We start from the raw sequence: 15,148 nt of genomic DNA on the forward strand, positions 1-15,148 counted from the left end.
GAGCAGACGGGATTAGATGTAACTTTGAAGGTCTTTCTTCATGCTGAGTGTCAGTCACTTGAATTTCTAAACAAATTAAGATATTTCTATAAAAAAAAAGAAGAAGAAATAAGCATCCCTATTTGACTGCAGGTATTCATAGCGCATCGGACATTGTTGTTCATGGAAGCACATTTTTAGAGTGTGAACAGCTGGATACGAGCATTTCAAGTCATCCCAGTGTGCAGTGTGATATGGCAGTGATGACTTGTTGGACTTTCTGGCCACCATGCTGTATTTTTGAGCCAGAGTTTTTAGCAGTAGAATGAAAAGGACACAGGTTCATTCAGGACAAGACAGAGCACGCAGACCGATGTCAAGTATTTGACCGTGAGGCAGGGTTTTCTGTTAGCCAGTGATTACCGTTTGTTGAAGTCCGACATATTGGTGCTGAGCAAAACTCAGAGGAGCGGCTTGTCACTAATATGAGAATAGCTGGTCCACCTTAGAGGTCAGTCCACGTGTCTAAGTGAGCCTTGGCCGAAGAGTTATCGCTAACTTTGGGGCTAACCCTCTTCAACTCACCGACAAATAAACTGTACACACACTGCACGTCTCTCTCTCTCCTGCCTCGCTCTCTCTCGGTCTCGACCACAATTTCTTCTATTTATCCGGGACACTGAAATCTTCCAGGACACGTGGACCGGCACCACAACGGAAACCCTGCCGTGAGGCATACCCACCTTCATCATCGATCCACTTGAGTGTGATGGGCTGCTGCTTGGCAACGCTGCACATTGTTCTCACCTCCTCCCGCAACTCCACAAAGGTTACTGTGGCTGCCAAGTCTGCAATCAACATGTCCCTAAATGCACGCACCCACACACACACACACACACACACACACACACACACACACAGAGAAAATGTCAAGATTGAGTCACTTTTGTGTAAGTGGACAAGAGATCAAGAGATTCCTCAGGAGGTTCCAAGGATTGGGTCAATAGCAAAATGAGGAATTCATTCACTCTTACTGAATCTAAAGTAGACTTCCCCTGTGGTCTGATATTGTAGGCTCAATCCTAAATTATCGGTTGATTAGTTTTGCGGTTATCTGGCAAGGACTTCACAGAGTACTTGGACGTGCAAACGCGATTGACAGAGTAAAGGATGGAGGAAAATGTTGGCTGGGTTAGTGGCAGAGTTAATGACTCACTGACTGCAGAGCAATGTGATTCACTGGGCATATCTGTTGTATGTGTTGGCTCAGGTCAGTCTCAGCTGTTTACCAGCTTGCACCGATGTTTAACTGGCACAATCAGAACAGATTACGCAGGTGTTCAATTTTGTCACCCCAGAATTTGGACAAATTAACAAAATTAAAGGGGCACTCCACTGATTTTGGAAGATCAGTTTAGTCATAGGGGTACTGTACTAGTCAGGTTGTGAAAAGAGATGTTAAATGAATATGAAAGTTTATAATATTTAATAGCGTTAATAACAGCCCCAGTTTGTGCCTCTAACATAATGCATTATCATTACATTCGAGTCATAAAGCTATCATCTTTTTCTGAAAGATAAATACCCCAAAAAGGTCTTTAACCACACTTACCTCTGCCGTGAAAGTAATACCAGAATCATCAAAGATCCTTCTAACCATCTGGGTAAAAAACATTCAGTCTGCATGATAAAAAATGTTTTAACCCATTTCACAAGTTGCAACTCTCTTTTCTAATTCAAGTAGTCTGTAATGACAAACCTTCTTGCTTTTTTGTGTGATACAAGAAAGAAAAAAAAAAGTTAAATTCAGTGTTTCCCTTTACATTGATTTATTTGTGGCGGCCTGCCATAATATCAACACTGACCGTCACAAATTGATTTTCTGTTTTTTTTCTACTGGTTAAAGAATAGAGTAGGTAGAATCTATTTCATTGTAGAGCTGCGTACAGCGCATTGATTCGCTCTCGCCCTCCCTCACAAACACATTGACAACAGGCCCGTCTGTGAATAGTCCCTCCTCTCGGTGCACACTCTGAATCAAAACATGAACATGCGTGGGAGGAAGGATTGTTGTTGGCTTTTCTACGCAGAGAAGATGGCTGGACGAATTCCTGAATAGAATCAATCTGGAGTTCACGAATGGTAAGTGAATGTCTCTGCATAAATTTGTCCAAAACTGATAAATTCAAGTTGACTCTGATAAGTTAGTCTATCTATTCTTAATGCAACGCTGTTAATCTCGGAGACCCAACTCTTTAAATAAGTTATTAGCGAGCATGTAAGGAGTCTAAGGATAGCTATAAGTTAACGTTAGAATATAGCTGGGTTGTCAAGGTTCAACACGCTGTACATAGCTGCTTAATAAATTGTGGGTGTGCCTCCTTGTGTGCCATCATTTGTGGGTCATTTGTTCAGCTGCTTTCATGACGTGTCGTATCATTGATATGCTGATGACACACAGATCTATTTCTCAGCCAAAACCAATAACCTCATTCATCTGTCCTCCCTCCATGACTGCTTACTGTAGCTGCAACCAAAGACTGGATGTCTCTCAACTTTCTACACTTAAACCCTGATAAAATAGGAATATTCTCAAATGTTAAATGTTGCCTAAACACAAGCAGCTGAACAAGAACTTGCTTGACATTGTATTGTCAAGTTTAAAGGCTTGTCCAGACCGCCCGTGTGAGCAGCACGTGGCGGCTGCTTTACCTGTTGATTTTTATTTTGGGCGTCCGTGTTAACAGGTTCGAGCAGCCACACAGCCCGAGTGAGATGCGCGTGAGATGTGCGTTAGCTGTGTCTCTTCTAGAGATATGAGGTCTTGTCTATTTTTAACGCGAGCCACGCAGTTCACAGCAACAGCAGACAGTGAAAGTGATCTATTGACTGTATATTGACATCATACCAGCAAGATTACTACAGTTTCAATGTCTATATCTGTAGAATATGTTACAGACATGAAAAAAAGGAAAGATATATTTTTAAATCAACACTTCCTGCTTTCATTTCAAAATAAAAGCCCTCAAGTGTTTTTTTCTGTGGAAAGATTCCTTCATTTGTTAACACAATGCTTTTATTCTGAAATATGTGCAGGACAGTGTTGTAGAACATGCAGTAACTTGCAGGGCTCCATGAATGAATAATGTACGGGGTTTTAATTGTGGATTATTACTATTATTTGCAAATGAGCACACGCTTCTTAAACTTTCTCTGTCTAAAATAAATATAAATGACATTAATAATGAAATGAAATGGCCATTATGAAAGGCAAACTCTATGTAGAAAGAAAGGGCTGACAGCAGCAGCAGCAGAAACGCAGCTGATGTGAACACCCGACGCGTGAATCACGCAGCCGCCACGCGCTCCTGACGTTCCCTGCGTGGACAAAGCATCAGATTAACATCTGAAACTGTGTGATCTAAAGAAGAGTAAACTGGACTCAGGAGTGTGAATCTGACCACACATTTGATGCAAACTTTTGGCACCTGACATTTTATTTTGAGCTACAGACACATTTCCTTTGGTACCAAAACAATATTGAGGTTATTGAAGGAATCACAAATTGTAGGAAAAAACTGGAAAGTCAAAGTTTTACAACAAGTCAGAAGGCTTTGCTAGAAGTAAATATTGTTAATGTTGCACTAATTTGAATACAGAAGCTGTAAACTAGACAGTAGGAACACACATTGGTTGAAACCAATGGCCATAAATGATTTGTTTACCATCTGGATTTCAATGCTGAGATGAAACAGAAACTGCAACCGTGGCTGAAATATGTTACTAGCCTTCAAATACCCTCATCAGTGGACAGCTATCTTAAATAAGGGTGTGAATGTTCAGTTTCAACACCAACCCTCACTGCTCTGCTGCCGGCTGTATATGATATTGTGGGCAGTATATATGAATGGAGGCTGAGCCAAACATACAGCCAGTGTGTATGTGTGTTTTATACTGTAAACAAATATCACCACCTAAAACATGCCTCTGAATGTATAAGTGCAGGAGCTGGCTGGGCCCGTGTGAGTGTGTTTGACAGGAGTGTGGGGCCAAGCGTTTATGGCGAGCGTTTGTTGGACTCTAACAAGGCGGAGCAGAGACAGATTGCTTCCCAGCAGGACGCATTGCTCCATTACGCAGTCATGTGGAATGATGTCACACACACGCACAGTAGGGTTATGACTATATATAGGTTTGTCAATATGAAATCACATTGATCCAGTATTTGTCATCAAATAGGATCTGGTTGGTTTAACTCTGATGTGATGAACATGATGGTGGTTGATGATATTGTATATTTACTTTAAGATTTTATCAGTTACTGTTCTTATTACACTTCTTGAAATGTAATCAATACTATACTAAACTAAATTCTGATTAGGCCTATGCAACATTTTGATATAATTAAACATATATGGTGTGTTACAAGGGTGTCCTACTTCATGTTTCCTCTTTGTCCTCTTTGTAGACATACTAATAAAAACCAAACCTGTTGAAGCCAAATGCACATGGAGAAATCTCGAAGAGTCTGTGACTATAAAGGCAACACTATGGCTGACCCTTGCACTGTTGGCTGAGTGCATAAACTCAAGAGTGCTTGGCACACTAAGGGATCGGTCATGTACAAGAGCATAAAACTTCCTATCAACATGTTGATCTTTGAGCCCTCTAATCCAAAATGTTCTGTCAGCTATAGCTCAGATAGTGTACAATGGTCACTGTGTGTTGGTTGGTACGGTATGATGGTAACACACACTGTGTGTTACTGGGTTCCCACCAACTACAACAAATTCTAGTTTTCACATTCTGGGAAAGTCCATTAAACTGAATGGAGGTAATTAACCAACAGAATGTGTGGCCAAAGACAATAATAAACCCAGCCATTAGTCTGATCCCAACAGCCTGAGGCTAAACTGTTTATGAGGATATCTCAGATATGATGATGGATGATTGTGGGGCAGCCTCTGCTGATATTAATCCACTAACCTACTGATCTGAGACTGTACGGGAAGTTAACATTGCCCATGGAGGACTTACTATTAATTTTACACTAAAGGAGTATTTTGTAATATTCATGTCAGTACGAATGGTAATCTCTGTGTACATAATGGACTTAATAGACTCATAACAACATGCAGACACCTAAACTTAATGTATCAACAGATCATTTGTGAATACAATATGTAGATACGTTACAGCTGGGCCGATTTCTGGTTTTGCCAGTCCGGTCCGGTCCGGTCCGGTGTACGAGCTTAAAACATTTTGTTTTTATACAAACCGGATTTTGTCTTTAAGACACGTACTGGCAAATTAAAAAGTCACAGCGCTAAATACAGCTTGTATTGCATAGTATGTATGCCTCAAAGTTTGACTTTGAAAAAGTATTGTTTTGGTATTGCTATTGAAACTCAGGTATTGCATCAACCCTACTTCTCAATCATTGTATGAACCTTTCAAATAGAGACCAAGTATACAGAAAATAAATTTTGAAGTTACACCACTTGACCAGCACTGTCTGCTCAGTATATGGAACTACAGTCCTAAAAAAGTTCTGGTGTGAACAGCAACCTGTGATGAATAGTCTGACCTGAATGGTAAAAAAAAAGGGGTTGAATGCATATTCAACATATCACATCATTCAGGAGGGTTATGTTTTAAGATTATATCAAAACTGACTGGATTAGTCTGAGTTTAATGGGGCCACATTACCCCCCAGCCCCTGTACACACACTCCCTCCCGTCTAAAAATACATTTGAGGGTATTACCAAGCTGAGAGCTGAAAAGCACTTCTGACCCAATTCAGAGTTTTGAGTAAGCTCTACATCAGTAAACAGCTACCTGAGGAATAGCAACATATCAACAATAAAGAGATTCGTCCTATAAAGGAAACATCCCAGGTTCAGCTTCACCAACAGTTAATGTTGTGTGTCCATCAGTGACCATGTGTCCTGACCATTAGCATCTACCTAGACACTAAGTGTTAAGTTAACCTGAATAAAACTGTAAAAAATTAAATAAAACATTGTTTTACATATTCAAACTGGTTTTACGCTGCTTCCCTTTCCCCAGAGAGCTGGGTCGTAACAAGGTCACTGTATCTGAGGTTTAACTTAAACCTGCTGCAGACCTGGTTTAACTGAGGCTTAAGGACATACAGTTCAGTATGAGGACATATATATATATATATATATATATATATATATATATATATGCAGCTCAGGTCATTTTATTAATAACATTTCAAATCTTCAAAAAGAACATACACTTTTACCGTGTTGTGGCATTACAGCTAAAGGTATCACATCTTCGTCAATTCATTTTCCGAAGCTAAACAAAAGGTTACTGATTATCCGACAAACATAACAACCAGTTGTTCATAAATGCACCGCCACAAGTCGAGTTTGTCAGTAATGTAGAAGTCACAGAAACAAATAATAATAGGTATTATCAGACAAATTCCCATTATAAGCTAATAATGTATATTTGACAGATTATTGATACTGCCGTAGACTGACATGAGACAGGAGCAATATGTTCAGGATACACAGTGTGGCTGAGGAAGACACAATGGAAGGAGGAAATAACTAGGAGTGTGGATCTTTCCTTATCTCACGATTGAATTCAATTTTGATTCTTGGGGTCACGATTCGATCCAAAATCGATTCTCGATTGAAAACGGTTCCTGATTCATTATTCTATCTTCAGTACGTAGGGGTGCTAATTTCAGGATCTCCTCCAGTCCGCTGTGTGCTAATAACGGTGTGGCAAATTATGGAATGAAAGCAGAGTATGGAGTTTTTATGCTTTATCACACGCTCTACCCAAGGCCACCGTCTGCTACAATGCATATTTACACCTCCGCCTGCAGTGTTTGCACCTCCAACAACAATGGCAGAGACCCCAGATGCTCGTATGTATGTGTGAAAGAATATTTGAAAAACTTATATCAACTGATTGCAATAATTTAAACACACAAAGGCAAAAGGTAACATTTATTAATGCTATACTTGCACAAATAATCACTTTTTACTAAAAAGCTTTAAGTATTTCTGAATTCTCAGTGGCTATATAAAAATGTAAATGCTGCCCGTTACATGAATAAAATTAGTTGCTGCCTTTTAATTTCTGACAACACAACACAAAATAACCCTGTAAAACTGGTATTTTGTGTGAATTTTATCACGCATTATGTCCATGACACCGAGTCCTAACTGGCTGCAAGTTTCGAGCTGAACTTTAGTCGGCTGTCCTGTTTCTATTTAATCCTCTCGCTCACTTTGAAAGCACCACAATGGAAGAGGAACGGCTGATTCATGACGTTGAAATGGGGAATTTAATACCTCCTCATTTCACTACAAAAACCTAAATGAGGTGAAAGCTGGCTGGAGGGAGATCACCTGATCGCTTCCTACTTCCTGTTGGCTATATTGTACATCATTTCCAGTAATTATCACAATATTAAACGTGTGTTTTCTGTTAAAAAGTACAAACATCGGAAGATAGCAAGTACTACTCCCCCATCTTTTAAGTGGTTAGGTCTCCAGTCTGATCTCGAGCGCACAGCTGATCGGTACGTGGTTTGTTTACCTGACGTGACGTATCGTAATGCTTGCTGTAGTTAAAAATCCATTTTTGGAAGTTGTGAATCGATTTAGGATCTTAGAAGACAAGAATCATGATTCTTACATTAATCGAGTTTTTCCCACCCACCCCTAGAATTGACAATATAAAACATTGCCATTATCAAGGACCTTCAATAACACTACTGCACTACATTTTACAACTTTTTGTGGCATCATTGCATCTTTGTCAGCGTTTCAAGCGATGTTCAGCCTCAGTCACAACAAGGAAGGCTACTTTCATCAACAAAAATGAACATTTGCATTTGAAACGCTTGGCATGGGGCGTAAAAGATAGTAAGAGAAATACATATGTAGGCTACAAAGGGAGATATTCTTTAAAGGGGACATATCATGAAAGCTCACTTTTTCATCTGGAGTGCCTACCAACCCATAAACTGTGAAATAAGACAACCCAGTCAGTTTTTTCCGGGCTGTGTAGATCAGAAAACGTGATTCAACAAGCCAATCAGATTTGGCTCCCCTTCCTATGTCATATGCAGGCTCATTAGAATATAGCGCCCCCCCCCCCCCCCCCCCCCCCATCTGAGTATCTCCACCCACGGCTTGAGAACTACCACAGTTTTCTCGCAAGCCAATCAAACAATTTTTGGGAGGTGGACTTAAAGAGACAGGCGCTACAACGGAGCGTTTCAGACAGAGGGTGAATACAGGTATATTCAGACAGACAGGATGAGAAAAAATAATGTGTTTTTTTTAACATTAAAGCATGTAAACATGTTCTATAGTAGAAACCCAAAATGCAAGTATGAACCTGAAAATAAGCACGATATGTCCCCTTTAAGTATAAGTAACTTATAAGAGCTTTTAAAATATAAAATGTTACACATTTATATTAAATTCATATTCGATAGAGCAATGACATGATTGTCATATTTAATGACATTAATCATCATAGTAGGGCCCAAACCAACAACCTTATCACCACAAAACTTAAGAACACACCATGAGAGGACAGCCACAACAAATGAATTGTCACTGATGCTACTATCATATTATATACAATAAAAGGGTGGGGAAGCTTTTGAAACATTATTACTTGTATTCTCATTATTTTGATTAAGCCCCAGGTGAGTTGGACACTGGTTCTTGTATACAGGAGTGCAGTGTCACTCTGACTGACCTAGCTCGATCTGAGGAGCGACCCTACATACTGTACCACCAGACCTGTGGAAGAAGTCTCCTCCACTCCACAGGTGTTTGTCCCCTCGTCATTGTCTACCAGCCGCCTACTGTCTCCTCATTTCCTCCGGGAAGCTACTCACCCACAGTAATGTGCTTTAATTGTCACCAACTCCGAGTTTTCCAGGTTCATTATGGATCCGTTTGACGCTAGCATATGCATTGTACAGTTTGGTGTAACGCTACCTCCCAACTAGGACCGCCAGGAGTAACGTTTTGTCTCGAAAAGAAAACTTGTGGAGGTGCTATGAAGTTTCTTTCGGTAAGTCTCAGGGGATAGAAGCTTCTCTGGAAGGAGGGGTTGTCAAGGTAACCTGTATAACACTACCATTTCCGGCTTTGCATTTCAAAATAAAACACATACGAACTAATGTAATGTATAATTGGACACGGGATTAGAGTAGGGGCTTTTATTTTGAAAGAGAAACCTCGTAACGTCCGATTGCGTCAGAGTAAACTCTGGCTAACTTAACACAGTGTTTCATGGCTCACTATGGTTACCACAGTCCACATTCACCTGTCCCCATTGTTTCTAACGGGGCTTGTCAATAAAATATATAATATTCATGTAAGTCTTTGCAGATGGTGTATGGTATTCCAGAGTGAGTTTATAATTAACTCATTGAAAGTTGCATAATTTCCTCTCCTCACACAGGAGGTGTGTCCATACCTACCTTGTTCATCTCCTATTGTAATGCCCTGGTCATACTCCAGTCTCTTTTCATTCCCTGTAATAATTAATTGATGATGTCAACAGAAATGTTTTTGTGTTTTTATGTTTTAATAAAAGCCCTATTGGAGAAAAGTTTTCAAGTGTAATATAAGAGATTTTTCTCAAGAATACCCTACAAAGGACAACTCAAACATGGGCTACACATAACAGAATGAACATACAGTCTGTTATGGATCAAAAGTCTGGTTGAGGCCTCCAACTAACAATAATGCAGTTGCCAAGCGCCACCTGCTGGTTGGTTGATAAACAACTTCAGTAATTTAACTTTCTATCAAACTATTTCATTCGTAAAAGTAAAAGGCTGTAGTTTATTGCATGAAGTGTGGCTAATTAATTTGGAATCAAAGAATCTTCATTATTCATCTTATTATAGTAAAAAAAAATAATGGTAATAAAATGTCGCTAATATTGCACTACATATAGAATAGGAGAGAATATAATTATTTTATTGGCAGCTTTAAATACAGCGAAATTAATGACAATAAAGGAATGCTATAATATTCTATATGTAGTGCAATATTAGTGACGTTATTGTCATTATTTCTTTTATAAAGATTAATTTTTATACATATATTTAATTGCGATTGATTGCATGATGGTCCATAGTTCATCATAATTAATAAAAGTTAGTTAATCACACATTTTTTTATCTGTTCAAAATGTACCTTAAAGGGAGATTTGTCCAATATTTAATTCTCTTATCAACATGGGAGTGGACAAATATGCTGCTTTATGCAAATGCATGTATATATTTATTATTGTAAATCAATTAACAACACAGAACAATGACAGATGTATATCCAAAATAAAATATTGCCTACTGCATTTATGCATTGCATTTATGCATGCATTTAGCCACCACCTTCAGTAAATTTCTGTTGCACTGAACAGCAAATTACAAACTGTTGTTTTAAACACACCAGTAGATCGTTTTCTCAAGATGTAGCTCACATTCATCGCTTCATTTGACCATTTTTAAGTGATCATCTTGGTAGTTTTAGTGTTGTCAGGTTTAATGTGACATTGCAGTAAAACTAAATATAAATAAACTGACATTTACACAGAAAGTATAAAAACAGCTTGTTTATTGAAGAGACACTTCAGTCAGCTCGGCGTCAGCAGGTTGGAGGGATTAACACATTTAGTGTTAATTTAAGCAGATTCCATTCCTAATATATGTTAATCATTAACGACGTTTTGATGTGCTGTCTTACCCCCATTACCACAACTGGAGGAGAGAGCCCAGCAGGAGACAGAAGAACAGAAGAACACCAACAATGTAACACACAAAATAAAAGTGTGTATCCCGTTAGATTTCTAAGGAGTTTGTGCTTATTTGAAATATTATTTTGAACATGATAATTGTAAATGTATCTTTTAAGTATGTTCCGCTGTGGGACTCAAGATATTTGATTGTGGTGTATCAAATGTACAAGATACTTGTTAGTAGATTAGAGAAAGTGTGGGCCAGGTTCGTATAGGTTAGAAACTGATTTGCAACACTTAGATGTTTTTTGTCTGTGTCACTAGTGTGCAGGGGTGCTGTTTTGATTGTATCTTTTTGGTTCTACTAAAGTAAAGTTAATTAGTGAGGTTTTGTTTTCCATTCTGTTTCTTTGTAGTAAGATTAGTTGCACAGCTCCCATTTTTAGGAGTCCTCCTTTTTGTTCTATTTATTTCCTTAATTTCTAACAGTACCCGCAAGCCCCTTTTCTATTTTGTCTGCCTCACCACCATTTGTTGTTATAACAAAAAAATCAAACTCCTTGCAAATAAAATAACTTAATTTACCAACACAATCTGGTTTTATGTTGCTTCCCTTTACCCTAGCGAGCTGGGTCGTAACACCATGCCTGACTGCAGCTGTTTGACTGGTAGAAATTGGCTGGAAAAATGTATTTTATACCACTGACAAGTCTGTTGGATGTGCAAAGTGTGTCAGTGTGTGTCATAATTACACATTCAAAGCCTCTTGTTGCAAATCAGCAGCAGCACTATAAAATATTATAAAATATTCCTCCAGGTAAATGTACAGACTAATGTAGTAGCAATGTATGAGTTATTTCTCCTGTTCCTGAAGGAGAATCACACCTTTATAAGTAGCGCTATGGCGGCTTCTCATGGTGCTGCAGCTGGGCTGGCTGTACAAGAACCTACCTCAAAGTCTTTCCAGCTGTCTGTAACCTCCGTGAAGCCAGCAGCACGATGGACCAAAACAGCTGGGAAGACATTTATGTTAAAATGTTAGTCTATATGTAATGTTTCTTGAGGAATGTGTAGAAAAAGAAAACTTGAAATGAGAGCTTAGTTTGAGGAGGGCAGTTGAATTGAGAGGTTGAATTTATTCAAAAAGATTGAGATGAAGAAAAATATTGTAGTTTTGTTTTTTTGTTTTTTTAAATAAATGAATTGCTTCATATATTTACTGTATTTGCATTTTCTCTTATTCTATGAAATGCAGTGCAATGTAACATTTAAAATATATATGGACTAGATATGAGTATTCACAGCACTGACTAAATAATAAATAAATAATAATACATAATTAAAATAAATAATACAATTAAATAAATAATGAACTTAAATACACTAGAAAATACTGAACATAAAACATATGCATGTAACATATCTACTTTATATTTACATTATATGGACAGTTTGTATACTGTATGTGCATAGTAGAAACACATTGCGCATGTGGTATGAAAAAGTATATTTGAAATATATTTATGCATTTAATTAGTAGAAAGTTGTTTTAAATATAAGTTTCCATTATATTTAGTAGTACAGTAGATTTGTATTTGTACCTCTGGCAGTTGTGGGACAGATGGTGCTGTTCGTTTCATTAGGATATCCATAACCCTCCCGCCCATCGCATAATAGAGGTCCGCCTATATCTGACCCCGCCCCACTCCGCATGCTGCAGCCAGGGGTTACAAAGCAAAACAAGCACATGCAGGTTTTTGGCATCAGTGCTAATTCATACAGTAAGTCATTCATAACTTTGGTAAGAACAGTTTTACTGTGATGAAATCAAAAGCCCCATTATTTGCCATATACAGCATACACCAATGAGCCATAACATTATGACCACCTGCCTAATATTGAGTAGGTCCCCCTTTTGCCGCCAAAACAGCCCTGAGCCGTTGAAGCAGGCACTCCACTAGACCTCTGAAGGTATGCTGTGGTATCTGGCACCAAGCCGTAAGTTGCAAGGTGGGGCCTCCGTGGATCGGACTTGTTTGTCAAGCACATCCCACAGATGCTCGATTGGATTGAGATCTGGAGAATTTGTAGGCCAAGTTAACACCTCCAACTCGTTGCCATCCACATGATGTAAAAGAAAACGTGATTCATCAGACCAGGCCACCTTCTTCCGTTGCTCCTTGGTCCAGTTCTGATGCTCAAGTGCCCATTGTAGACCCTGACAGGTCTGCAGCTACGCAGCCCCATACGCAACAAACTGCGATGCACTGTGTGTTCTGACACTTTTCTATCGGAACCAGCATTAACTTTTTCAGCAATTTGAGCTACAGTAGCTCTTCTATTGGATCGGACAACACGGGCCAGCATTCGCTCCCCACGTGCATCAATGAGCCTCGGGTCTGACCCTGTTGCCGGGTCACCGGTTTTCCTCCCTTGGACCACTTTTGGTAGATCCTGATCACTGCAGACCGGGAACATCCCACAAGAGCTGCAGTTCTGCAGATGCTCTGACCCAGTTGTCTTGCCATCACAATTTGGCCCTGGTCAAAGTCGCTCACATCCTTACACTGGCCCATTTTTTCTGCTTCCAACACAAAGTTCAAAGTTCAAAATGTTCACTTGCCGGCTAATATATCCCCCCCACTGCCAGGTGCCATCGTAACGAGATAATCCATGTTATTCACTTCACCTGTCAGTGGTCATAATGTTATGGCTGATCGGCGTACATACAGTATATTGTTAGTTATAAGACACAGATGCATTGATGATTAAGGACCTTCCAAATTATTTTACTGGGGATGGTAAAGTTTGAAATAGTTACTTAGTATAGTAGGGTTAAGATTCTTTCTTTTATGATATGTTCTTTTTTAATAGGGGCCTAAAAACAGATTAATGAGGAAAAATGGCAGTCTGGAAAGAACATGGGGAGAATATGATCTGTTAAATGAAAAAAGGTTGCGATTATCATTTGGTTATACACCAACCGTCAGCCACTAAACAAGATCCACCACCAACACCCTCAGGGTTACATGTACAAACAAGCAAACGTCCCATCAGACAAGACAGATAACACAAAAATGTAAGTAGTCAGCTGAGGACAAATACAGGCGCGCCCCACCACCCACGCACACACATACACATTTCACTCCTCACTGCATACACTGTAAAAACAAAAGTTGATGAAACTTAACATTTCAACGCAACACATTTAAAGAAATTTAAACATATAACCTAACTTATTACATTTTGCCTTTGAGTTTGTCCAACTTTGAACTTTTACTTATTTCAATTTGCTTTAGTTAAAGGTCACTCAACTCTGTTTATTGTACCCACTTGGAATTTTCAGCTTATAATATAACTTGATTTCCAATTATGTTTATTTTGTCACTAATTAAACAGAGTCAAGTCTGGTCCTTCATTTTCTACAGCATGCATGCATCAGCACTATCACTTAAGATAGGGGACCGGTTGAATCTCTATTTTTTGTATCATGGTGTGTATCGTTTTAATTTGGATGAGAGAGAACAACCTCAATCATGTAACTGTCTTCAAATTAGAGATGAGGAGGCTTTCTAGAGAAAATTTAACACAAATACAATGCATGCTGGGAAGTATGCTAATGAACTATATTTCTAAACAATTTGATTTGATGAGTTGAGTGAACAATTACCTTGACATTATGTTAATTCACCATTTATAATTTTAAAGGACTTAAGTTATGATTGTACGCTCTGAATGTGAGAACTACACAATTTAAAGCAGCAGTGGGTAGAAATGGAACAAATATGATAAAAAAAGTTATTTTTATGAAACAGTCACTATATCCTGACAGTAGTGCATGAGACAGGTAATCTGAAAAAAATAATGTGCCTCTGTGTCCTCCGGTGCTCCTAATGTTATCTGCAAGATTTCCCAGTCTGGAGGAAAACAACCAATCAGAGCCGACCTGGAGTCTGCCTTCCAGCTGCTGTCCATGAGAGCTGGCTGTCAATCACTAGCAAACTCTGATCAAATGGTCAAACTAGGCAGCACTGATCAAATATGAATCAATATTCTGTTACTGTAATGACTATTTCTCTCCTCAAATGTTCATCTTGTAGTGTACTGTTTAGCTGTAAAATGAGAAAGTTTCCTACCTGGCAGCCATGTTGAGATCTGTTGAGGAAACAACAAGCACCGCCCACCAGCCGGAGCACAGCCAATAGGAACACTCTCTCTCTCTGAAATGACCTGTGATTGGTCAAAGTCTTCCGTCACAGGCTAGATGTTTTAAAGCCTGAAACCAGAGCCATGAGGAGGTGCAGAAGTCTAGTTTTCTCTCAGAACACTTGAATTACAATATGCTGAAAGGTTATCATGGAATTTTTGTCCAATGATGCCAAAAACATTCTGCCTACTGAAGCTTTA

The 15,148-nt window shown here is 38.9% G+C and overlaps 1 protein-coding gene across 1 annotated transcript in view; it reads right to left on the minus strand.

The window, feature by feature from the left end:
- prkcz (protein kinase C, zeta) overlaps positions 1 to 9,092 on the minus strand; it is a 127,236-nt gene extending 118,144 nt beyond the window's left edge. The window contains exons 1-2 of the mRNA XM_037773726.1: positions 8,886 to 9,092; positions 723 to 844 (exon numbers count right to left, since the gene is read on the minus strand). Coding sequence (XP_037629654.1) covers positions 723 to 844; positions 8,886 to 8,965 — 202 coding nt within the window. The 5' untranslated portion in view covers positions 8,966 to 9,092. The remainder of the gene's footprint in view (positions 1 to 722; positions 845 to 8,885) is intronic.
- Positions 9,093 to 15,148: the final 6,056 nt, after the last annotated feature.

The sequence above is a fragment of the Sebastes umbrosus genome, chromosome 6 (assembly GCF_015220745.1).
Source record: "Sebastes umbrosus isolate fSebUmb1 chromosome 6, fSebUmb1.pri, whole genome shotgun sequence".
Classification (NCBI taxonomy): Eukaryota; Metazoa; Chordata; class Actinopteri; order Perciformes; family Sebastidae; genus Sebastes; species Sebastes umbrosus.